The 27,413-nt window shown below is 37.4% G+C and overlaps 1 protein-coding gene across 5 annotated transcripts in view; it reads right to left on the bottom strand.

The window, feature by feature from the left end:
* The window catches only part of nek12 (NIMA-related kinase 12), a 39,621-nt gene extending 12,621 nt beyond the window's left edge, over positions 1–27,000 (bottom strand). The window contains exons 1-3 of one of the 5 annotated variants that reach the window (XM_028816069.2): positions 26,910–26,990; positions 12,168–12,325; positions 7,897–9,092 (exon numbers count right to left, since the gene is read on the bottom strand). In XM_028816069.2, the coding sequence (XP_028671902.1) occupies positions 7,897–9,061 (1,165 nt within the window). In that variant the 5' untranslated portion in view covers positions 9,062–9,092; positions 12,168–12,325; positions 26,910–26,990. The other 4 variants (XM_051935092.1, XM_028816068.2, XM_028816071.2 and 1 more) reach the window with 4 other exon arrangements.
* Positions 27,001–27,413: the final 413 nt, after the last annotated feature.

Here is a 27,413-nt window from a genome sequence, read left to right as displayed (position 1 = left end):
ATTTATTTACTAGTTTCAGACCAGCATTTCGGGGCCATTTTTTCAATGACCTTGTTCATTGAATTTTCCTGAAAATTCGCTGTTCCTGGCTTACAAAAATCTTTTTTTTTCCCAGGCACGCCATGATGCTTTGCAAGGCCAGAGTGACATTAGAGCTGTAGCAGCTAGCATCTCAGGGAGGAGCTGCTGACTTACAGCTCAGGCAATATTTTTGACCACAATAATTGGTCTAGGATAGTTTCAGAAGTTTCACTAGACCTCAGACACACTTAAAAGACAATTCATGTTTATTATATACTCAAAACTAGTTAATTGAATTCAGTTCATTTCACCAAGTTTGGCAAAGCGATTTCAGCAGGAAACGCTCATCAGTGCTGCTCAATTTCTCAGCCATCAGTAGAAACCACATGGGGTGAGCAACATAAAAAAATTATGGGTGGAGTACTCCTTTAATATCCTTGGTCTGTGGGATGCACATTCAAATACTTCATTATTCGTCTTTGATATGGCAGTAATTGATGTCTATACTAAAATAATGGTTCTAAAATGGCTCTTAACTTTCCCAAGGGGAAATTCACATACTCCAGCAGCAGCATACTGATAAAAAACATTATTACATTAAAGAGTGATAAAAATGCAGGTATAACAGATAATAACTTTGTATAATGTTAACGTTTACCCCCTGGGTGGAACTGAAGAGTCGCATAGTGTGGGGGAGGAACGATCTCCTCAGTCTGTCAATGGAGCAGGACATTGACAGCAGTCTGTCGCTGAAGGTGCTCCTCTGTCTGGAGAGGATACTGTTTAGTGGATGCAGTGGATTCTCCATGATTGACAGGAGCCTGCTCAGTGCCCGTCGCTCTGCCACAGATGTCAAACTGTCCAGCTCTGTGCCTACAATAGAGCCTGCCTTCCTCACCAGTTTGTCCAGGCGTGAGGCACACTCTTCTTTATGTTGCCTCCCCAGCCCATCACCGCGTAGAAGAGGGCGCTCGCTACAACCGTCTGATAGAACATCTGCAGCATCTTATTGCAGTTGAAGGACGCCAGCCTTGTAAGGAAGTATAGTCAGCTCTGTCCTCTCTTGCACAGAGCATCAGTATTGGCAGTCCAGTCCAATTTATCATCCAACTGCACTCCCAGGTATTTATAGGTCTGTACCCTCTGTACACAGTCACCTCTGATGATCACGGGGTCCATGAAGGGCCTGGTCCTCCTCAAATCCACCACCAGCTCCTTGGCTTTGCTGATGTTCAGTTGTAGGTGGTTTGAGTCGCACCATTTAACAAAGTCCTTGATTAGGTTTCTATACTCCTCCTCCTGCCCACTCCAGATGCAGCCCACAATAGCAGTGTTGTCAGCGAACTTTTGCACGTGGCAGGACTCCGAGTTGTATTGGAAGTCTGATGTATATTGACTGAACAGGACCAGAGAAAGCACAGTCCCCTGCGACGCTCCTGTGTTGCTGACCACAATGTCAGACCTGCACTTCCTGAGACGCACATACTGAGGTCTGTCTGTAAGATAGTCCATGATCCATGCCACCAGGTATGAATCTACTCTCATCTCTGTCAGCTTGTCCCTAAGGAGCAGAGGTTGGATGGTGTTGAAGGCACTAGAGAAGTCCAGAAACATAATTCTTACTGCACCACTGCCTCTGTCCAAGTGGGAGAGGGATCAGTGTGTATCATGTAGATGATGGCATCCTCCGCTCCCACCTTCTCCTGGTATGCAAATTGCAGAGGGTCGAGGGCGTGGCGGACCTGTGGCCTCAGGTGGTGAAGCAGCAGCCGCACCATGGTCTTCATAACATGCGACGTCAGAGCGACAGGCCTGAAGTCATTCAGCTCACTAGGACGTGATACCTTTGGGATTGGGGTAATGCAAGATGTTTTCCAAAGCCTCGGGACTTTCCCCTGTTCCAGGCTCAGGTTGAAGATACGCTGTAGAGGACTCCCCAGCTCCAATGCACAGGCGTTCAGCAGTCGTGGCAATACTCCACCTGAACCCACTGCTTTGCTGGCACGAAGTCTCCTCAGCTCTCTGCTTACCTGGGCTGCTGTAATTGTGGGTGGGGGGAAACTCTCTCCTATGCTGGTATCAATTAAACGTCACCATTGGATGGGTGGAGGGTTTAGTACTCCGAGGTGAGAGTGGGTTAGGGTGGTCAAACCTGTTAAAGAAGTTGTTCATCAGGTTTGCTCTCTCCACGTCTCTCTCGATGGTGACACCCCAATTTGAGCTGCAGCCAGTGATGATCTTCATCCCATCCCACACTTTCTTCATGCTGTTATTCTGCAACTTCTGCTCCAGCTTTCTCCTGTACTGCTCCTTCGCCGCCCTGAGCTGGACTCAGAGTTCCTTCTGAACACGCTTGAGCTCATGCTGATCACCACCTTTAAAAGCCCTTTTCTTCTGGTTCAAAAGGCCCTTGATGTCACTTGTAATCCATGGCTTGTTGTTAGCATAGCAGCATACTGTTCTTACTGGAACTACAATGTCCATACAGAAGTTGATGTAGTCAGTAGTGCAGTCAACAACCTCCTCAATGTTCTCACTACAGTAATCCCTCCTCCATCGCGGGGGTTGCGTTCCAGAGCCACCCGCGAAATAGGAAACTCCGCGAAGTAGAAACCATATGTTTATATGGTTATTTTTAGAATGTCATGCTTGGGTCACAGATTTGCGTAGAAACACAGGAGGTTGTAGAGAGACAGGAACGTTATTCAAACACTGCAAACAAACATTTGTCTCTTTTTCAAAAGTTTAAACTGTGCTCCATGACAAGACAGAGATGACAGTTCAGTCTCACAATTAAAAGAATGCAAACATATCTTCCTTTTCAAAGGAGTGCAAAGCAAGCAGTCAAAAAAAAAAAATCAATAGGGCTTTTTGGCTTTTAAGTATGCGAAGCACCGCCGGTACAAAGCTGTTGAAGGCGGCAGCTCACACCCCCTCTGTCAGGAGCAGGAAGAGAGAGAGAGAGAGCCACAGAAAAACAAAGTCAAAAATCAATACGTGCCCTTTGAGCTTTTAAGTATGCGAAGCACCGTGCAGCATGTCCTTCAGGAAGCAGCTGCACACAGCCCCCCTGCTCACACCCCCCTACGTCAGCGCAAGAGAGAGAGAGAGAGACAAAGTAAGTTGGGTAGCTTCTCAGCCATCTGCCAATAGCGTCCCTTGTATGAAATCAACTGGGCAAACCAACTGAGGAAGCATGTACCAGAAATTAAAAGACCCATTGTCCGCAGAAACCCGCGAAGCAGCGAAAAATCCGCGATATATATTTAAATATGCTTACATATAAAATCCGCGATGGAGTGAAGCCGCGAAAGGCGAAGCGCGATATAGCGAGGGATCACTGTATATTATCCCTGCAGGATATCCCAGTCCGTCGTTTCAAAGCAGTCTCTTAGAGCCTGCACTGCCTCAGGGGACCACTTCCTGAATGAGCGTGTGGTTGTAGGTAGCTCCCTCACTCTTGGTTTGTAGTGAGGCTGAAGCAGAACCAGGTTATGATCTGCTTTCCCAAGCGCAGGTAGCGGGGTTGTATGCGTCTTTAACGTTTGTATACAGTAGGTCAATAGTCCTATTTCCCCGGGTGTTACAATCCACATACTGGGAGAAGGCAGGTAATGTTTTGTCCAGAGTCACATGGTTAAAGTTTCCAGAGATTAGCACAAGTGCCTCGGGGTGCTTTGTTTGTAGTTTAGCAACAGCGGCGTGGATGATGTCACCCGCTATCTCCACATCCGCGTGAGGAGGGATGTAAACAATAACAACAATGACGTGTCCAACCTCTCTGGGCAAGTAATAGGGACGCAGACTTACAGCCAACTGTTCGATGTCCCTGCAGCAAGTGGAGATTTTGACATTTACATGTCCAGAGTTGCACCACCTTGTATTCACATAGAAAGCGAGTCCTCCTCCTTTCCGCTTCCAGCAGGTATTTGTGTCTCTGTCTGCTCTAACTGTGCTAAACCCAGGTAGCTCCACGTTAGCATCTGGGATGTTAGTTGTTAGCTATGTTTCACAAAAACACAACAAACTGTGTTCTCTGTAGGTCCTGATATTTTTCATCAGCGCAGCCAGTTTGTCAATCTTATTTGGTAGTTAATTAATTTTAATATTTGGTAGTCATTAATGTTAGCATGCATTCATGGTTGTTTATCCTTCATATGGATGGTTCTTTTCAGACCCAAAAATGCTTTCCCTATGGCATCACTTTGAAGAACTACTTTGACAACTTTATTTTTAAAAGTGTGGCACAGCACTTTTTATAGCTTCACCATCCAGATTGGTGGCTCTCCTGTTTTGTAAAGAATGTATAGGATTCTGTACATCAGAACCCCTCAACGGCTTACTGTTCCTTCATGAATAGTGTATGCAGCTGTGGCATTTCTATTTTATCAAGGAATTAATTAGCACTCACCCTTGTTACACTCCAGTGTGTGTAAAGACTTATAAAATTCATTACACATGATAGGGATTTTTTTGTGTTCTTCATCTTATTTCCAACATCAGGTCAGGTCAGGTCAGGTTGGGGAGCATGCACTGGTACAGCGCGTTGTCGCACCCACTACATGATGAAACAGCTCAGGATCTTGGTTGTCAACTCCTAGTCCTTTTGCATAGATATCGGCAGCGCCACACACCCATTTCCAGCAACCTCATGACCCCCCATCCTCTCCCAATCTATCTACTGACTTCACTGGAAGATTCACCAGAGACATGAATGTCGCTGCCAAGGTAAGTAAACCTCTCGATGAACTAAGGTATACTAGAGGAAGATAAAGGAATATTATCTTCCGCAGTAATAGTGAAGAAGCCTCCATTGGCCTGAAAGATTATGATTCTGAAACCCTGTGTCAAGTTTTAGGTTTTGTTTTGTGTTCATTTTTTTCTATACCACTCCATACGATGTGTGCTGCACTGTGCAGTGCATATACAATGGCAATGTAAAGTCACATAACTGTTTTTAGCATCCAAGGAAAAAGAAAATCAGAAAAAGTCTACAAAATAAAATTACTAAGTAATAAACTTCATCGGAGTCAGGAAAACCTTATGAAGTTTGACTTTCACCTTACCCTAAGTATTTAATTTTGTAACTGAATGACACAGTTAAGAGAAATCAGTAAATAAGCTTAATGTCTTTTATATTATTTCATGTTAAGCCTTCATCAAAACCACGGCAAAGAACCTTACATGTTAGTAGTATGAGCTTGGAAAGCAAAACTCATATTTTAGAAAAGGCATGAAACTAATGACACAAGATAATTCAACTTGATTATATGAGAGCTCTAACATAATCTTTTTTTAAAATTGCTAAATTGAATTTAAGATTGTTAATTCTGATACCGGTGGACTAGATGGGAGTGATCAATTAACCCAATAAATATGCACCAGTTAAGTAAATGTTTGCCTAAGAGTCATGCAGAAATCACTAACTCAAGATATCATCATTTCATGCTTTCATTCCGAGACTGTATAAATCAACAGAATGATTTTAACATCACCTTTCCTTTTCCGGAGAGTCTGCAATGTTTAGGATACAAGACAACTGCAGCCACATTTTGGAGCTGATCAACTTTCATATTAATCAAAAAGGTCTAATTATTTTAGTTACACTGTAAACACTCACTGATAAAAAAGGGAATAATAAACTTTTCTTATAGACAAGTTTATTATATTCAGCTTTACATCAAATAAAATGAATATCTTTATGTACAGTATTTTTACGTAGGGGTCTCCTCTCTATATTAAATACTTTAGCAGTAATATTGTTGTTAATTCTCACAGTTGTACTCTTCACCAATACATCTGTCTACTGGTCACTCACCCCCACCCCATCTAATTCTAACAAAAGATGTTATTAAATTAATTTCTACACAAATTGAGGTTAGAAGTTAATGTAGCTACAGAAATATTGGTAGCAACACTCTTTGAAACATTTAAAACATATTTAAAGAGAAATCATTTAATGTGATTCACATATAAATAAATTGAAACTGGAAGAGCATCGAAACTATGGCTATGTAGTATCACCCAGTAATATGCTCTACAAAAAAGGACTAGTCAAAAGAGAAACTGGTAACTCCTTTTTAAATACAAAACATTCTTATTATGGGCATAGAGAAAAGGCAAATTAATAGTTAATGAAAATTAAATATTAAGCAACACTTAAAAAAAAGACTGCTCACACATTTGAAATTTGCACCATGCCATACAGGGTTTGGACAGTGACATAGTTTGTATAATTTTGGCTCTGTATGCCACCACAATGGATCTGAAATGAAGAAATTATTACACGATTGAAGTGTACGCTTCCAGCATTAATCCAAAGAGTTTAACAAAAATATTGTATGAAACATTTAGGAATGATGGCCATTTTTATACATGGTCCACCATCTCCAGGGGCTCAAAAGTATTTGGACAATTGACTGATGAGCTGTTCCATAGCCAGATGGGTCCCTCATTCTTTCATTAACTATTAAGCAGGTAGAAGGTATGGAGTTGATTCCAAGTGTGGAATTTTCATTTGGAAGCTGTCACTGTGAACTCTCAATATGAGGTTCAAAGAGTTGTCCATGCAAGTAAAAACAGGCCATCATTAAGCTGAGGAAACAAAACAAACCCATCCAAGAGATAGCAGAAACACAGTGAGTTGTCAAATCAACCATCTGGTACATTCTTAAAGAGGAAGAACAAGCTGGTGTGCTAAGCAACACCAGAAGGCCTTAACAACCATGGAAGACAACTGTGCTGGATGATTGCAGAATTCTGTCTTGGGTGAAGAAAAACCGCTTCACAAAATTTAGCCCAACCAAAAACACTCTCCAGGAGGTAGGCCTTTCATTGCCAAAGTCTACAATAAAGAGAAGACTTCACGAAAGTAAAGAGAGCGGGTTTACCACAAGGTGCAAACCACTGGTAAGCCTCAAACATAGAAAGGATAGATTAGACTTTACCAGGAAATATTTTTAAAAACCAGTCCAGTTTTGGAACAGTTTTTCTGGTACTAATGAAACTAAGATCAATATATACCAGAATGATGGATAGAGAAGAGTATGGAGAAGAGAAGGAATGGCTCATGATCTGTAGCATTAGTGACTGCCAATGAAACACAGTCACTAGTGTTTTATTAAAAATATAACTGCTGAAAGAAGTAGTGGGATGAAATGTATAGGGCTATACTGTCTACTCAGATTCAGACTATAACTGTAAAACTGATAGAATGACGCTTCACAGAACAGATAGACAATGACCGAAAACATACTGTGACAGCAAACCAAGTGCTTATCAAGGCAAAGAAATGGAATATTCTTCAAAGGCCACGTCAATCAACTGACCTGAGCCAAATTGAACATGCATTTCACTTGAAGACCAAAGTGAAGGCAGAAAGTCCAACAAAGAAGTAGCACATGACAGCTGCAGTAAAGGACTGGCACAGCAACAATATTTGGAAACCCAGCATTTGGAGAGGGCCATGGGTTCCAGACTTCAGGCAGTCATTGACTTGATAGGACCTTCAACCAAGTATTGAAAAAGATTGTTAAATTCGTTATTATGTTAGTTTGTTCAAACATTTTTCAGCCCCTGAAAATGCGAGGACCATGTATAGAAATTGCTGTCCTGTCATTTCTAAATAGCTCATACAATGTTTTATTATTAAACCCCTTGAATTCAAACTGTAAATCTACACTTTCGAACACATCTTGATGGCTTCTTTTGAAATCCATTGTGGTGGTGCACAGAGCCAAAATTATAAAAAGTGTATCACTTTCAAAATACTTATGGACCTAACTGTATATTACAATGTGTCAAATAGGCTGTACCAATTAAATGCATGCAATAATGATGAAATTAAAAGTAGTCTATAATTCATATTTTCCATACCTTCCAGTTCCTCAGGAATTTCTTCATTCTGAACTGTCACTGGTAATTCATCATCTAGTTGTTCCTCTATTGAAGATAAGCTATCCTGATCATCAAAGTCTTCAGAATACTCCGCATTGTCTCCCAGACTGGCAGCATACTCTCTGTCATCAATATCGGCAGAGAGATCAATGTCCTTTGATTCATCATGACAGAATGGAGGAGCTGAGACAGCACGAAAATCTTTACCTTCTTTATCGGTATTGCAAAAAGCAGTTTTGCTCCGAAGAAATGCAGCCTCATCATTTCCCACACTAACTTTTCCAGATCGCCTGGATGCAAGATGATGTATTGTCAGTTGAGATTCCTGCTCCTTGATAAACATTGCAAGATGTTCCTGAACATATGGTACATTGAGAATACAGCTGGCACTAGGTCTTTCCTCAGGGACAACATTCAGCATCATTTGAATTAAACTGTGTAAATTTTCAGAGAAAACATCAGGAACCTTACTATATTCACCCTTAACAATTTTATAAAACAAACTGATTAAATTTTTAGCATCAAATGGAGGCTTCAATGAGCAAATTTCAAACAATAAGCACCCAAGAGCCCAAATGTCAGACTTTGAGCTGTAGGGTACATCTTGACAAAGTTCTGGACTCAGGTAGCTTGGGGTTCCAACACAGGTGCTTGCCATGTCTAACGTACTGCTCATGATTTTAGATATACCAAAATCTCCCAACTTTACCACACCTTTCTTAGTGAGGAAGACATTGGACGTCTTGATATCTCGGTGAAGAATCTTTATAGAGTGAATGTACTGGACAGCCATGGCCAATTGGACAAACCATCTCATTGTTTCATTCTCTGAAAAATAATTCTGACCATCTCGACTTTTAACACGGTCATCTAAAGTCCCTCCATCACAGTAATCCATCACAATGTAAATGTATTCATTCTCAGGATCAAAAAAATGGTCCTGGCAGGTAACAATATGGGGGTGCTTGAGTTTCCGCAAAATTTCAGCTTCTTGTAGAACTGCATCTCTTGTTCTAGTCTTTTTAGATGAATCTATTTGTATTCTTTTGACAGCAAAGAGTTTCTTTACTTCACCATGTTTCATTAGGAAGACCTCAGCACTTGCTCCACGGCCTATCGTCAATACCTTCTCATATATGTCCATGGCATTTCTTTGGGTTACTAAACTTAATAATCTGCAAAAAGACAAATATTGCATATTTTTAACTTGAGGAAAGCATTTTAAACATACAGTTTACACCACATTAAAAAATACATTTCAGCTAGAAACCTGCAAAGTACTGTTTTATTCTCGTACTCTTTTTCACATATATACGTTTGATATAAATTCAGTCATTTTCTAACCTGTTTAATCTCAACAATGTATACCAAAACAACAGTTTGATTTTTCTGCACTGCAATATTCAATGAATATTTAATAGCGTAATTTGCTCTTTAATCACATGTCCTTATTACAATAATATTATAAGGGTTCGGACTGTGTTCTGCCTGCACTTCAGTTTGCTAACCCAATCAATCCAATTTTAGTGCTGGCTGCGGACTATTATGGCAGCATCAGGTGCAGAGTAATGGCCTATGGGTCATCCATGTCAAATCAACCGATTTTCCATAAGTCCCACGCATTTCAGTCTGAAAAGATTCTGAAAAAAAAAATACCAAGTGTAACCATGTTATCCAGGAGACAACCTGAAAAATTATTTTGAAGTAAGAAGGGAGAGGGAGCAGGGTGTCAAATTTGACACGGCTTTATTTTGTCATCATTTTGCATACTGGTACCTTTACAGGTATAAAGTATGTAACAAAATAACAATGTTTGGCCCAGATGGCACCACTTGGTAAGAGCAGATCATCAAAAATGGAAAAAAATATTTTGCATCTTTGGATTTGCCAAGTTTAGGCTTTCAGAAAGCATACTTCTAACTGATACAGCCTGTTGAAATTGTTTCCATGTATAGATACCTAGACAGGGCTTTTCAAAATGTTATAAACAAGCAAAAAAATGGCATCAGGGTTTGACCAGAAGACTTCTCCAATGTGAAAAAATAATTCTGGGTCTAATTTGCAGATCACCTTGATACCTTAATGCACTGTGGGAAATTCCAGATCCTACATGGTCCCTTCTTTTTCAAAAAAAAAAAAAAAAAAAAAAAAAAAAAAAAACTTTTCTTATGTGAATCGTTAATTTTGATTTTCCATTTTAAACATGGGTTACATTCACCCTTTGTCAGTAATGATAATCATCAAGTTCTTCATCACTAACTTTAGTATAAGTTTAATGTAAATAAAAAAGAAATCACCAAAGGCACATTAAGCACAACACATGGACAACAGCTGCTTGATGTATCATTAAATACAACACTAGTTATAATGAAAGGTTAACATGTAGGTTTTGCAGCAGCAGGAATGTGACCCATTTCATTCCTGTTTCAATCAAAGTGCAGAGTGTACAGTATCTTTTGTCTTTGAGATCAAGATGGTACTGTCTCCCATTGATCATTGCAGGTGCACTAAGTAGTGCAATGTCACACTGTAATGGCACCCAACAAATATCATCTCCAGGTGGCCAATGGAAAGACTGTGCAGGATAGTCTGGATGCATAAAAACAAATCAGGATGTCTGATTACGCTTTACTCTTGTCAAAAATCAGTCACGACCAGTCCAACATTTTTTCATCATACATGCACTCCAATAGGCCACTGGTCTAATGTGAGGGACACATCTGATCCATCAGGAGTGTGATCATGAGAGGGCAGGATCTCAGCTGCTGCTTCAGTGGTGAATATTCGGACAGTGAATTGACCGTCTTCACCAGACGCCCGGCTGACTTTGAGTTTGCCATCTCCTGTAGGGATGTAACAGTGGTATTCTTGAGTACCAGGTAATCTTTTGGCCATTGAGAATCACATTGTCTGTTCAGCAACATGAAATAGGACGTTGTCATTTGATATGAAAAAAAGTTTAACTTTTTTGATAACTTACTGATTGAAAACTCAATGATTACCATTATTGACACATGGCACATTCTGCCTATGTTTAGGATGGAAAATAAACATGAAAGATTTGCATAATAAAAGTAAGGTTTGTGTTTTGAGAACAAGGGTACAATGTAGAATAAATGAAAAATATTAAAAAATGATCTGTACATTCCCACATGCCATTAGGGTGCTCTGAAAATTAAATCCAAAATGATTTTTTGGATTTGAGAGGTCTGCTGTACAAACCCTGATAGAGTTTTTTTCTGTTTATTGCTTTTCCAGAAAGCCTATACAGTTATCTGAATAAGGAAGAAAAAACAAAAGTCTGTGTTGGTTACAAATATGTGTTTCTGAGCCCTAAATATAGCTAAGCCAAATACTCAAATTAAAATTTGGTAAATTTCAAGGGACTGTTTAGACTATGTAGGGTCATTTGGGCCAAATGTTTTAATTTCATCACATACTGTACCAATTAATGTACCGGCATGCAAAGTCTGAGCCTGCTTGGTGGTTTAGTTCTTGTGCTATGGACTTGTGAAATTTGATGAAAAAATGAGGGCGGATAAAATCAACACCCCTTCTCCCCTCGATAAACTCGCTCTATCTTGGAAAGTATTGATCCTACAGCAAAAAAAATACAGGGTGTCTCCTGACTAACATGGGTACATCTGGTCATTTTTCCAGACGTTTTTGAATCCGAAGTGCAGGGGTCATTGATTAATGGACATGGAATGACCCCACTCCTAGTCAGGGAACCTATCAGAGGACACTCATCATGTAGAGACTGTATCTACACTCACATGCAACATGTCTGTTAGGAGTGAGCGATTAGCCTAACCTCCACATCTACGAAAGGAAACTAGAGGGCAATGTGGACACTGGGAGAATATCCAAACTCAACTGCCAGTAAACATCTTGAGATCTGAACCCAAACTATTAGGCTAAAAACTGTACCAGCCCCCTTTTTATGATCACAGCTCTGAACAATATAAATGATATCATCTGGACGTCTTACCACAGTACACAGTATAGTGGTATTTCTCTTATTAAAACAGTGGATTGTGAGTTACATGTAACTGTCAATTATTGCGTTGGCTTTTAAGTTTAAGTACATATAAGACAAAAAAGGTAAAAAAAAATACTCAGTGTTCCAAAGAGAGTTAGTTAGCAAAATTAGATGCTCTAAAGATTATCCCCTTTCACATTGTGTCGTGCATTCGTTAACTCAGAAAACAGCTACTGTGTATACTACTAAAATTGATTATCTCGGTTACCTGGATGCATTTGCGAATTCCCTAGGAATGTGTGGAGAAAGTTGAAGGGGATGGGCAGGCCTGGTCAGCCCAGCTCAGGGTAGTACTACCATGACCCTCACCAGGAAAAACAGAAGGGAAATATTGGCAAGGATGGTTTCAGTACAACTTCTATTTGCCTAAAAGAACAAACAATAATAACATTTCATTCAATGGCTTGTTTTAAAAGGCTTGATCGACTGATGCAATTTGATGAATAGGTACTACTGTGCACCAACTGCTGCTAGGAAAATCTTTGGCTTCTCACATTCATGCAGAGCAAAGCAGGTATATAAAACACAGGTGGCTTTAAAGAGGTTTGATATAATGTTCTGTTTTACAAGCTTGATCATTTTTTAATTAAACATCAGAGCAAATCTCAGTACTCCCTTCTGATGACATGATACCCTTCTTCCTGTGTGAAATAAGACATGGTTCTTCACATGATTTACATTTTTTCTCTTTGTACAGTATGTAGCTTTGAGTTGACTGGTTGGATAAGGAGTTACCAGGGAGGAAATGAAGGCACAAGACTGGGAGTAGGTCCTATGTTCCCTTCCCTTCAAAGTGAGAAAAATCGTATAGGTTAGTGTGAGATGTAAGGCGCCACAAAAGTGATGTAAACTGTGGTGTGTGAACTTGTGGCCCTGCTAAAGCAACAGGCCCTGGCATCAGAAAGAGAGAAAGGAGGGGAACAGGAAGCACGCTTTTCTTGCTTCGGACACTGGGGGGTGCAGTTCATACAGCGACTGCTAAATATACCTTAACCTTTACATAAAAAAATGGAGAGATGCCACAGAGTATAAATAGAAGTGAAGAATACATTTTGTGACAGGATGGAAAACTGAGACCATGTTGCTCTCATAAACATGGGACCTGGCAGATCTGCCAAGAGGCCTGTTATAACCCTCCAGCTCATTATTTGGCACTAGGACTGTTTGATCCATGTTGCCCGTTTAAAGGAGGCAACACAAAGCTTCTTGAGAGATTTGACAATTTAAAGGATACTGAAAAGCACATTTTTGCAGGTATACAAGGGGCAGTCAAAAAGTTCCCAGAATTGTGATATAATGGGAGAGTGAAATATTAGATTACGCACACATTGTTGTGGAGGGGAGTGCAGCACGTCTGTAGACCAGTTACAACCGATCTGGATTGGTTTCGCCATGTAGTATTGTTTTAATTACCATTTGACTTAGACGTGTGCATACCCATTCGGCACAATGTCACAGTTCGAACAACGTGCTAACATCAAGTTCATGTGTAAATTGGGGAAATCAGCTTCAGCAAATGTGACACTGTTCCAAATGACTATGAACACGTTTAACTTAAACAGTAATTTAAACAATACTACACGCCGAAACCAATCCATCTAACACTCAATAAATAGCAATGCTTGTTAAGTGATCCATAATAACTCCTTATTCTGTCAGCACAGTGCGCTAAAAATAAGAACAGTGCATTTTTATTTCAAAGAAATCCTGTGTCATTCTAGGTGGACATGGACAGCTGGGTTTTGGGAAAATGTTATTTGAGTGGCATGTTATATTAATATTGAATCGGTAATACCAAATACAGCACATTTTTTGCAAGAGATTTGTTGTGAATTGAAAACGTGTAGCTCTCCTAAAATAAACTTTTGTTTCTTGAATAAATCAACTGTGGTAAACTGGTTTTATTATTTTAGTTAAACGGCAAACTTCTTGTATAGACCTAAAGACCACAGGCTGCTGTTGTTAGTCACCTGCCATAACGTCTTTTTGTGAAGCCATCTAAAGTCAAGGCTTTACAGAAACAAACGTCAAACAGCTGGTGAAAGAGCTAATGACAAAGGATGGTAACAAAAGTGACCTCACTTCTAGGCTGTGCTTCATGCAGAATTTAAGAAAACACAAGAACACTGGGAAAAATAGGGGACAAATAAGTAATTTTATTTTTAACACTAACACAAAAGCCTACAGGGACAAATAAGTAATTTTATTTTTAACACTAACACAAAAGCCTACATACGTGACTGTAGAAACTGCTCATTTAAAACAATTTAATAAAGTGTGTTTTCAAAATTTGTCAGTTTCCCAATGCCCTATCCTATACTCTTAGAATGTAACTTAAAGAAAAAAATTATATAAACATATAATTAACTATATACTAATACTATACGCTAAAGGTTTATTCTCTTATTGTTGTGAAGCTATAGTGTAATGGTGAAGCAAATTAGGATGCCAGAGAGCTGCCAAATTGTGTGGCTCTCCGATGGTGTAGGAGAAAGCTTTCATGATCCAAGATGGTTAATGTGATTTACAACAGTATGTTGTACTCCATAGCTTTGTTTCCCATTTGACGATTTTCAATGAAAGTTCTTAATGTTTGAAAATATGGATGTATAATGTGTGAACAGATCACATTACTGCCTCCCCTGATGCAGTTTGGATTCCTAAAATTTGATGAAGGTTCCACACTGGGGAAAAAACGGCAAAGTTCCTACAAACAGAGCAGTGAACCAATCTTAACTATTACAATGTTCCAGTACACACATACTGTCATTCTAAATCTAGGGAGAAATTTGATTTTACAGATGGACAGTTATGAAATTGTTAAAAAGGAATACAGCTGACGATTTCTACAGTGACAACAATAACCTAATAAACCTGTAAAAAGTTAGCATCTTAAATCTGTCTTGCGTTGTAAGATTAACTACACTTTTTCAAAAGACACTGGTGATACCTACATTGTAGAATTGCTGCTGAAGTTATAAAAATGAAAGAAGGTTACTTCACAGTTCAATGTTAACTATTACATGTTGTTCAATTAACCTACATTATATTAAGCATGTAAACTCAACAGTCCTGACGATTACATGATTATTGTAAATTTGCATTGGGAAATGTAATTACTTTGCTGCACTGCAACACATTATACAGACCTTCTTTGAGACATTTTTTTGATTTAAATAGGCATGTGAGACATCATTTTACATCCAGAAGCTGAACAAACACTTCAGCAATAACAAAGCATGCTAAATGCAGCTTGGAATGGGACCATTTCAGACGAAAGTGTGTCACTTGCAAGGTGTCACTGCAATACCCAACAAATTAGTAATACACACAAGGAAAAACTCTGCTAACGAGTATAGCTGACAGCAAATGTTATTGACAGATAATCAATTATCCTGAGACCAAGAAGCACATTCCTTTACCAGCCATTTTCCTAATAATCACTAAAAGTTCTCACATATTTAACCATGGGCATTAAGAATGCACTCACAACTGACTTTGAAACAGAGAACACTGAATAAATAGCAATGCTTGCTACGTTATCCATACTAATTCCTTGTTCTGTCAGCAGAGTGTGCTAAAAACAAGACCAGTGCATTTTTATTTCAAAGAAATCCTGTATCATTCTAGGTAGATCATGTGTAAACATGGAGAGCTGGGTTTTGGAAAAACGTTATTTGAGTGGCATGTTATATTAATATTGATTCGGTAATACCAAATACATAACATTTTTTGCAAGAGATTTGTTGTGAATTGCAAACATATAGCTCTCCCAAAATATACTGTTGTTTCTTGAATAAAGGTTTTTGACAGATAATCAATTATCCTGAGACCAGGAAGCACATTCCTTTACCATCCATTTTCCTGATAATCACTAAGAGTTTGCACATTGTTAACCATGGGCATTAAGAATGCAATCACAACTGACTTTGAAACAGAGAACGCTAAATAAATAGTTATGCTTAAGTTATCCATAATAACTCCTTGTTCTGTCAGCAGAGTGTGCTAAAAACAAGACCAGTGCATTTCTATTTCAAAGAAATCCTGTGTTATTGTACTGTGTCTCAGAACTATCTAAGAATAACATGGTACTACATAGATGAAGACTGACGATGACGTTAGAGGTACAACAGACACAGAATGTTACCAGAATGTTGCAGGTAAAGTAAGAAAGCTTAGCCAAAAAGCTGCCAAGCAGACATCTTGCAGTCATTTGAGCTTTAATACTGTATAGTCAAAGTAACTTGCATGTTGTTATTTTTTCATGATCAGTGAATAACAAATGTCACCTTTTTTCCCCCTTCTGCTTAATCTAATTCAGATTTGTGGGGTCAGAGACTATCCTAGCAGCATCAACCACATGGCAGCAAGATGGGACACCAATCTATATTTGGTATCTAGGTTATTTTTTATTGCTGTATATTATTTATCATTGTGAAATGTGATTAGAAGACACAATTTATATTTTCATTTCTAATCTTAGAATATTAATCTCTACTTTTCAATAAATACAATGTTAATAATTGTCTGATTGGTGTTAATGAAGGAAATTCTTGGATAGCAATTATATTTATCTGAATAAATCCTGAAAAAAAAATGTGGTAACTTCTTATAAGAACCTTGGCAGCAAGTCAAGAGCTAAGGGGAAGTTTGGCTCCTCTTGATTCCTTAAGTGTACATAAAATTATAAATCGAAGTATGATATATTTTTTATGAGGAAATTGCTTCCCCCATAAATGCTATTTTAACTGTTTAATCATTCAATAAATACACTCAAAGGGAGCCTTTTTCATAGTATCTGTAACATGCACTTTTTCTATATAAACTGACTAGTTTACTGTAATTAAACTGTATTTTTACCATTTACACTGATAGACACTCCACACCTTACTCAGAATTTAGTTGCCCAGATATTAATAAAATGAAATGAAGGAGAGCCCATGACACTTAGCATGGCACAGTGAATTACAGATTAGTGATGCTGCCCCACAGCTTCAGGAGACTACGTTCAAATTAAAAACACAACTATTTTGTTGTACACGTTCGAAGCTTGTTTCCACTATTTCTTGCCACAACCTCACCATACATTCGTTACATTCAGAACATGAATGTAAAGACCATGGGTTTATCAGGAATAGTATTATTGCATACTGTTTTTTCATTAGTTAGTAATCCATATTTTCTGATTACTTAAATTTATTCAAACTGTTCTGCCTTGCATTATAATAGCTTTGTTACTTTGAATGGTCAGCACTGGCTCTTGAATGGTAAATAGTTGGAAGAAAGGGAAAGAGAGAGGTTGGGAGTATGTGCTGATTACACGACGGACCACCTGGATTGAAATCCACAGTGGCTAAGGTGCCAATCCTGCCACCAACCCCCAGGTTTTTCCAGCAAGTTGGAGGACCTGCTTGCAAGGCTGGATGCAGATTAACGTTATACCCAGGATGGAGCAATTGCAGGTTAAGCAGAAGCAGAATTACATGAAGTTAATTAGGTACAGCACGTTTCATAAATAAGAGTGTGTTTACTAGTCCTATTCAAGCAAAGAATGTATTACTTAAATTAACTGGAAAAATATAAGTATATAACAAATGTAGGTTATTTATGGCAAATAGGTGTTTTATGAATGTTGCTTCCTTGCAGCTTCATTCTGACTTAATGAGTTATGGTGAATTAAAATCAGAGCAAGGTGCTATCTTCTGACTCTGTGAGCCTTAGTGAAGTGGAGTGTGGCTACTATTTAGTCTCTGATCCTAACACCAATGTTGAAAACAATACAAAAACATGAGTTTTGATAATGACTTGGCAGCAAAAGTTGAATTGGTTGGTTCTTAGAACAGTATGACGCGTCACAATGTTCTCAAAGCATGACCAAACAACATTTATTTTTTATCTCTGAGGTCATATTATATTCAATTAAACTTCACTGTCATGGTAATCCTTTCTTCAAATATTTGCTTTGAAAGGACATTGGGATTTTCAAATTTTATTTATAGTTTTAACATGTGTGGTATTTTTATATAGATGTTTCACTTGCTATCCTACTCTGAAATGAGTTTTGGGTGAGGAAACCAAAACTTCCAGCCACCCTTGGACAGAATAAGCTTCTGGAGTCCAGCTATAACAGGCAATTCACAGCTCCAATGACCTTAGCTAACTAGCTGCATTTCCCCAACCTAGACACCTTGAAATTTCAATACCACACATGGAAACCCATAACTCCAAACATTCAAATATAATAAAAAGAAAATTTTATTGAATCCCAGGGCTTCCAATACCATTGATGTCACCATCCATGGGTCATGTCTGGAAAGGCTTCCAGTCCACTTCAGGGCAAAGGAGAGCAAACGCTATTACAATTTACTATCAAGCTGCAGTATGACCAGGAAGCAGGTATCTACAAGTATCTAATAAATGAAACAACTGGCTGCAATTAAGAAATTGGTTAAAATGTTAATCTACAGCCAACATGGCCTGTTACACAAGGCAAAAGAATAGGAATTGTAAGAAAAAAAGTCCATTGGCTCAAATTCAATTACATTATGTGACCACAGTCGATTAACGTGTATATCTACCTGTGCAGAAACTCTTTAAAATATTTCTGTCTTAGAATTGATTTTCACCATAAGTACAAAATACAAAATACATAAAAATGAAATGTTTTATATAATAGAATTACTTAGCACCACAACTCAGAATTTCAGAATATCTTTATTGTCATTGTAACAAATACAACGAAATTAGGTGCAGTCCCTGCAATGTCAAAATATAAATAAATATAATTACAAAAGGATAAGAAGAAATAAGGTAGAACACAAACATTCAACATAAGACCTTAATTGCACATGAACACTATTGCACAAGATGTCATCTATTGCACTGCTGCTTTGGAGGTGATTAGGTGGCATTCTAATAGCAACAGGGTAGAAACTATTATTCAGTCTATTAGTCTTTGTTTTAATGCTCCTATATCTTTTGCCTGATGGCAACAGTTGGAATATGTCATTGTATCTTTAAAGATATTTTCTGCTTTCCTGAGGCAGTGAGAGCTGTGCAGTTCATCCAGAGAGGGTAAAGAGCAACCGATGATCTCTTGGGTAGTCTTTACGATCCGCTGAACTGAATTACTTAGCACCACAACTCAAATAGTTAAATCTAGTATTTTTCCCTTTATTGGGGATGCAGATTAGAATACATATCAAAAATGTTTGAAACTAAAAAGGAGTAAGTGTGAGTAATTCCTTAGAACTTATTAACTAGTGATGTCAGCAATAAACAGATTCTTTAAATGTAAATATGAATGTGATTTTAGTTTTATGAGAATAAACTGAATCATTCTGCACTTTGTATACTTAAACCTATACTGTGTGATAAGAGCAGTAATTATTGAGTAAAAAGCTAAGGATAAGACAATAAAGCTCTCAAGGACAAGGAGCTAATTTATCTATAAAGGTAAAATAAAAAGTGTAATAAAAATAAAATAAAAGCAATATCATTGCATCTAGTGACAAGACTGGACTTCTGAGGCTCAGACACTCTTGCACTAAACTCAGAGTCCCAGTGTTTGAACTGAAATATAAAGGTTTATATCAACTGTATGAGCAGATGCCATTAACGAGACAAACAAGTATCATAACATTTTTCTTTGCTTCTAAACTGTTTCTGCTCTATACTACACGGTATCAACTGTATAATTTTATCTGCATATTTTGGACCATCGTCTGTTTCTTTTCTTACTTGGTAATTAGTGTTTGATATTTCGGCCTTATAACACCAAAATGTTGTTCAGTTAACTAGACTAACCAGCGTTTGCATATCACCAATATTTATTTCTCAGTTGCTTGCATTTGCTGCTTTTGCTTTTTGATTTCATGTTTTTGACACCAGGCCAAGTACTCATAATTATATAAGATGGGCACATGATGATTTAGCAAGGAGGGTAGAAGTCAAACTGATAGTGAGAAGTTTACAACTGTACTGACCTAGCAGTTTACAGGCAAAAGCTATAAACTGTGTTGTGTTATTCCAAACATACTCAATTTTATATAACCATCTAATCTCCTGCAAATTTTGCATTATTATCACTTAGTATAATCTTGAATGGCACTAAAACTTGCGGAAACATGGAAAATCAGAAAAATCCATGCAAAAGTATAGATGGATTGGTAAAATATATATATAAGAGGTGCTATGGATACATTTTCATTGTGGGTAACTCTGCTTCCAATCCAGCTGGAATGTCTACTCTTTCTTGTGGTGTTCCTGTACTCAGTGATGTGGTTGGTCTGTGTTTAAAGGAAACACACCTTCAAAAATTGTACATGCATGCAATAGGGGGTTACTTTATAACAGGATGTTTACTGTGTACATTTAAAGATAAGATCGTAAGTGAGTTAGTGACTCTAGTCTGTCCCCACTGTGAGAATATTTCCTTTTGTGCTCTGAGACAAATGCAGTCTCTACACTTACATCCTTAAACCAATAAGACCTGATAAAAGTGGTTAGTACCCACATGGCTGCATCTTTGAAAAACTCTGCTGTGCTCCGAGTATGTTGAGGAATGTAGTTCTTTCTCCTGTTTATGAAAACAATGCAGTGAGAGGAAGTGAAAACGTTCAGTGTACTGTTTGTCCTTTGAATGATTCTGGCCAGAGGTTCACTACTGCCGCTGTTTTAGGAGAGATGAAGATCCTCCAGCATTCGTGGTAGTGATGCTAGCTGTAATACAGTTTTGTTTTGGTATGAATAACACCACTGAACATTAATTATGTTAGTTTGGAAGTTTTCTCAATTTTTATTTGCCACAACTGTAGATCTTATTACATTTGTAGGACTAATGCAAAGAACTTATAGGGAGTATATATAATTGTTAGATTTGTTTTTAATTTCTAAGCTATTCACCTTTTCTAATTACTCATTTAAAAAAACATACAAGCTTTGCTAACCATATGGCAGTAAAAATTAAAATACTTGGTACTCAGGGCTGAATGATTCATTATGTCATCACACACTTAAAGCAAGCAGCAAACATTTATTTTTATGCATAAAATCACATCATAAGCAATTAAAATTAGCAGTAATGGCTGCCTTTGATTTCAATTTTTGTCCTTATTAGTTTAAACTGTTGTAGGATTTTTAAATAAATGTGTGATTCTCACAAGAGTTAGTGCCAGAAGTCAACAGGGAAATTAATAAAAAATCCATCTGACATACACGCCTGGAGAGAAATAAGACTTTGTAATGGCCTACAGTTGGTAGCAGTGTTACCCGAATAAGAAAAAGAGCTGGGTTTATGGATAACTTTAGTATTTAAATACTTGTAATAGCCACACTATGCCAATTACTCGTCTGTTATAATGAAAAGCACAGTGGCAGTAAACCAGGCAGCATTACTGTGTTACAGGACTTTGGGCCTTACGATTCTGAACTTTGCATGTTCTTAATGTGCTTTGTATTTTGCCTCCAAGATGAAGTTCCTCCGACAGTTTAAAAATGCACAGTCAAGTCAACAAGTTAAACTGGTGATCACAGTCACAAGCTCCCCACTACACTAACCAAGAAGATGCATATTGTAATACAAAAATACAATTACTGAACTGTCCTAACGCTTTAGCATATTATTTTATCATATTCTTAAAGAGCAAACTTTCGGTTCTTCAAAATTACTCCTACCACAATACTCCTTGAAAACAATCATCATGATTAAGTTACACTTCATTCCTTCAAAATACAGAGGCTTTCTGTTAATTTTAAATAATCTGCTTCTATTTTACAATGCCCTGAAATCCAACACTCCCAAAAAGCCTTTGAGAAACCTGAGAACATCAGACACCACGTTTCTCACAATTTCTAAGCTTTGTTCAACGACTCTTAGCAAAGCTCTCTGGGCTTTGTAGCACCACTCCCAGGATCTTTGTCTTTGTGTCTGTTCCAACATTCAAATCCTGGCTAAAGCACCATCTCTTATCAACTGCAAATCTGAAAGCAACATTTTTATACTCAATATGTAATGCTTCATTTTGTTTTTGTTAAAATTTTTTGCATCTTAAAATTACTTTGAGGTTGCTACTACTTTATTCCCACAATGTTGTATGATTAATATAGTTTTGAATAAGGATTTACAATTATTGTACAATTTAACTTTTTAAACCACTTTCCTCTTACAATGTTCATTAAAAATGAAAGGTATAGTGACCAATACATTGTTAGAAATACAATTATTACAAGTATTCATGATCATTTCATTCAGTTTTAACTATATTTACATAACATTTGGTCATACACCAAATTTACATTACATTACATACCATTTGGTCCTGTCAAGCCCTTGGTCACAGCTAGGTTATCCTCTGAAAATAAAACACTATATATTAAGTTACTATTGACTTCTCCCTTACACCTGAGGCTTCTCTGACAGCTGAAAGGTTTGGATAGCCATTAATAAATAGATGCCCGTTTATACAATGATTTACTGTGAGAAAAACAGGTAAAATAGGCACAAAATTAAAACTAACCCATTACTTCTACCTCACGCTCACATCTGGACTGACATGATCTTGTAGCTACTCAAGATGTTTCTAGTGTTCCAAAGCCAGGTCCACAATAAATATGGTGTATGGGGAGAGCATATATTTTTCCCCTATCTTAATAAACAAATGAATATATGCTTGATGCTTTCAGAATCCATTTCATTTAATTATGTGTTACTGAGTATTAATGATATGTTATTTTATCTATTTTGGCTAGTTTGGCTTAGTTTATTTTCCAGTCTGTCTAAGTACAAGTGCTGTTGACCCCTTGTAATGGTATAAACCATATAGAAAACAAGGGCACACAACAGTCTTCAAGTCAGAATGCAATACAATATCAAGCAGCAGTAAGTTCAGAAGCTCGTTTGAAATCATATTTTTTGAACATGGCTCCTCAGAACAGTTTCAATGATGTGACAGTAAGAGAGGACAATGGGATTGGAATACTTGTTTAAAATTATTTGAAAAAAATCAACCATTTCCTTTTGTCATTTTAATAGAAGAAAATAATAAATAGATACAATCTAACTTTTAGAAAAAAATAAAAAATAAGACATGGCAGATTTCATTCCTGAGTGAAGTTATCTCGCACAACATTTTGATAAATGAGGTCTTCTGGTAAGAATGCACAAATCTTTCCATGGATACCTTTTATAATATGTGTTACATATTGATTAGCATATGCAAGTAAGAACTGAACTGTACTCCGTACACATGGCAGTAATGACTATATAAACTTATACAAGTTTCTGTATATCCCGAGCAAACTTAGAAAAGGTTGCTGCAATTGATTGAACTTTTTAAGACACCATCCTTCCATCTATTAATCCTTCCTTTTAATTAATTGTTCCTGTGTCATAACTAAATGGCAAACTGTAATGTTTCATAACTGCCATTTATTTCATTTTAGAAATTTAATAAAATTAAAAAACAAAACAATCAGCTTACTGCCTTGTGTCCTCTCCATCTCTACCAACCTCCTGTTTATGAATGAAAATCTAACGTCGCTGTTGACAGACTGGGGTACTATAATAAAAGTACATTGTTCTTAAGGAATGTCATTGAGTTTTTCTATTTAGAGTAATGGGAGTTTGGGACAAACCACTTATGACTCTGGGGGGATTTTGTGGCTCATTATTTAATTTCCATTCATAATGGACTTAGTGTGTATTGTTTTGGTTTTTGTGAGTTTCATTAATTTATTATTAACTCTGGACACCATTTTGTGTTTCCTAGTCACCACCATTTTGCCATGTTGTTCTGGTCTTTGTGGCCAGCTTGTGGATAGCAATACATTCATGTTAATGTCACATGACACTTTTGTCTATGATTCTGGATTCCTTCTTAAAAACAAACATCTCATGGTGTTAGGTGGAAAGAGTAAAGAAATTAATCAGAGCTAGACACTTTAGAGTGTTATTTCAAATATTTCAGGATTGTTCCTTTCAGTTTCATTTTAATCTCTATTTTTTTCCCCTTTAACATTTTTTGCCTATCTCTTCTGCTGGTTCTTTATGAAACATTTTTGTCTGTTTTCTATCAAGACCATAATCACAAACTGTTTTACATCATTATATAAAAACACATTGAAAAAAATAGAGAATTCAACTGAAATGAACCAGCCAACATTAGAGAATCAACTTTCTATACAGTATATACAGTATGTTACTGAATACTATCCTGCACAGATGATGACTAGTGCCATAGTTTATGGAGTGTAGAAAAATAAATCCTGAAAGAGGACATATTTAAATATTCTAATATAATTAACCTATTTTTTCATGGAACAAGTGAAAAGTTATTTCGATATTTTAATACAACTGGCACACTGGCAACTCAAATTGCTTACTTGCAGTTCCACAGTGAGTGGCATGGATTGAACCAGCAACCTTTTACATTAAAGTTCAGTGCATTAGCCACTAGGCCACATGGCAGAATTGAGAAACTAATGTTCACTTCACTATAAATGTACTTCCATATTCTACACTGAAGCTTGAGTGTCCATTATACAACTACAATAGCATTTTTAGAATCCTACACCAAAATAGCCACCCTTTCATTTTATATACCATTTTTTTTCCTTGTCAGCTTTTTCTGGAAAGAATGGACACTAGGCAGAAGAAATCCGTGCCAAACAGGAATACTAATCTGCTGAGCACACTTCCATGTGATTTTGATTTTCGATTTGCCAAAAAAAAAAAAAAAGAAAGTATTTTGACTAGTAAACACAGAGTCGGCAATGGGGCCTTCTCAGAAGCAATGTGAGTAATACCCCTATTTTCTGTACTTCTATATATGAATTGAAAAGCAGCATCACACCAATAGATAATTTTAAATATCAATCACTTTATTGTGTTCATAATAATTACTTATAAATGCTTTGAAATCATCCTTTTTTTTTTTTTGTCTGGCACCATATGGCGCCACATACGATATACTGTTTGATGTGTCCTAACATCTAGTTATGTAAGACATCAAGCTTGCTTTTTGGGATTTACCCTATTTCTGGCCCTCTAGACCTGAAAACCCCTCATTTTTCAGCCCATTATTAGATCATATTTTGGGTAGGGAATTGCAATTTTGTAATAAAAAGTACACCAATAGGTGTCCTTAACGAAACTGAACAGAGGGACTTGAAGTTGTGCATGTCACGTCAATTGACTCCAGGGGTTCACAGCTTAACGGGATACAAGAGCTCATACCTACTCCTTTTAACAAAAGATGGAAAAAATAGGATAGGCAATATAGGCGCGTGAAGTTTCGGTGTCGTTTCAGGCTATTTTGAGCCTGCTGACAGTGAATATAATTTTTTGATATTTGATTCTTTTCTAGCCCTCTAAGAGCCACGCCAAGAAGATTCAGAATAACAAATTTCAAACATAAGCATGTGAGGTATTGTTTAAAACTATGTCAAAGTCAGTGATTATGAATATGACATTATTTTTGATTCTTTACTAGGAATCTACCCTCTATGGACCTCTATCAGTGGATGAAAATGACAAATTTCTATTACAATTGAGAATATTTACATTTTAAACATTTAAATTTAAGCACATACTTTAATATTTCAAATATTCGATGCGACTATTCTTCTTTGTTATGTACTTCCACATAAAGCAAATTATTGCATTTGTTAAGAACACCCGAATTAGTGTGGAAACTCCAACTTTTTTTATATTTAGAAATTTTACAGTTAACAGGAAAAAATTACATCTTCTGACTAGGGTGTTGAAAGCATGAAGCTGTCAGGCAAGTCAATACCGAGATTGATCCTCCCTGGAAGGCAACAAATTATATAAATAATCAAATAATACCATTTCTCTACCTTTTTGTTGAACTAAAAATGAGTAACAATTCCAAAACACTGATTAGAGAGACATTGCCATGTTGATCTTAAATTGGGCAGGTAAATAATCAAAGAGTACAAAATGAACATTTGTAGCTTAGATATCCGAATTTAGCATTGGTAAATAAACTACTTTCATTGATTTACACATCATCAATACAGTGCCTAAGTCCCTATGAGGGAATCGTTTATCTGCCCAGTAGGCCTAAATAAGGATCTGAGAGTCATTTTAAAATGCATAAACATGCTAGCAGTGACACATAATAAACGTTCGGTTCTCAAAACGTAAACAGCTACTTTTTACACTCATTTAAAAACGTTTGGAAATATCGCCTTCGGTTACATAAACTGCCGTTATATTCCATGCATCTCGTTTAATATCGAGATAACAACTTTCGGAGGAATAGCAAGAGGAAGTCAGCACCGCACACACACTCCAATGCATGTGATTTAACTTACTTGTTAAAATGATAAGAGTGAAAAAGTGACGTCCTGGTCTCCGCACTGAATTCCTAGTATCCACCCATCGACTTTAATTCTCCCTCTGTTCTGTATGTACCGTTTGACTTTCCAGGTCGCGTCACTCATTGCCCTTTACTTTTTTCTGCTGCGACAGTCCATTTTTTGTTCATCGCTATGGTTACTGGTTTAACAAGCGCCGCCACCATGGCAACCAGGCCGACGCTACTTGCTTCCGCAGAACAGAAGCGCATCTAAACCTCAATGGGCCGCTTCGGACATAAACAAGCAAAACGAGTATGGATATGTGCTAAGAGGTGATCAAATCGCTACAAATGAAGTGTTTACAAGTTATACAAGTTGATAGTATTTTAGTTGCTGTGACTCAATGGTGAGACCTGCAACGACAATTTAAAAAGAAGAAACTTCCTACTTGTATTTTAACGTTCCTTTCACATACAACGATACATCTCAAGTTTTTCCATTCATTTTTCCTTTTGTATTGTCCGTAACATCCAAATTGCTGGACATGAATGCAGAGGCTTACTAAAACGAGTCATCGAGGTTTGTGACATAAGCTATGAATTATTCAAAAGTAAGAAGAGACTCCTACTTTTCTCGGCGAGACTTTCCTTCGGCTCGTTGTGCACCTGTTGATGAACAGCTCTCGTAGGGCGGCGCCCGTGGTGTCTGAGGCACACAGTCACAAGACTGGAAAGGCGTACGTCACAAAGAATCTGCTGCTCGAAGGCGGAAAAAAAACATCGAATGACTTTTTAGGAAAGCACCTATAAAAACTTATATTCAAAGCTATAAGTAACACTAATCGAGATTGACGGTAGATTGTCATCTCATGCAGTTAAATCCCATATACAATACCCACTCTATACTCGTTTTCATGAATGATAATATTAAAGTAGCTTGTATTCTTCTTGCATTTTTAAAATGTATTCCTGTTTGCTTTGTAAACGTTTGTGATGGGTTGCGCAATGTACGGTGCTCCATCAAATAAAGGTTGATTGCCTGATGAATCTCGAGCCTTAAGATCTGCACTTTACATCTCACAATTGCTAGTATAAATTATTTTACTGTTTTGGATAGTTTGGTAGCAAAGACG

The sequence above is a fragment of the Erpetoichthys calabaricus genome, chromosome 12 (assembly GCF_900747795.2).
Source record: "Erpetoichthys calabaricus chromosome 12, fErpCal1.3, whole genome shotgun sequence".
In the NCBI taxonomy this organism is placed as follows: domain Eukaryota; kingdom Metazoa; phylum Chordata; class Cladistia; order Polypteriformes; family Polypteridae; genus Erpetoichthys; species Erpetoichthys calabaricus.
The sequence above is the reverse complement of the archived record's forward strand: the minus strand, read 5'-3'. Positions and strand labels throughout refer to the sequence as shown.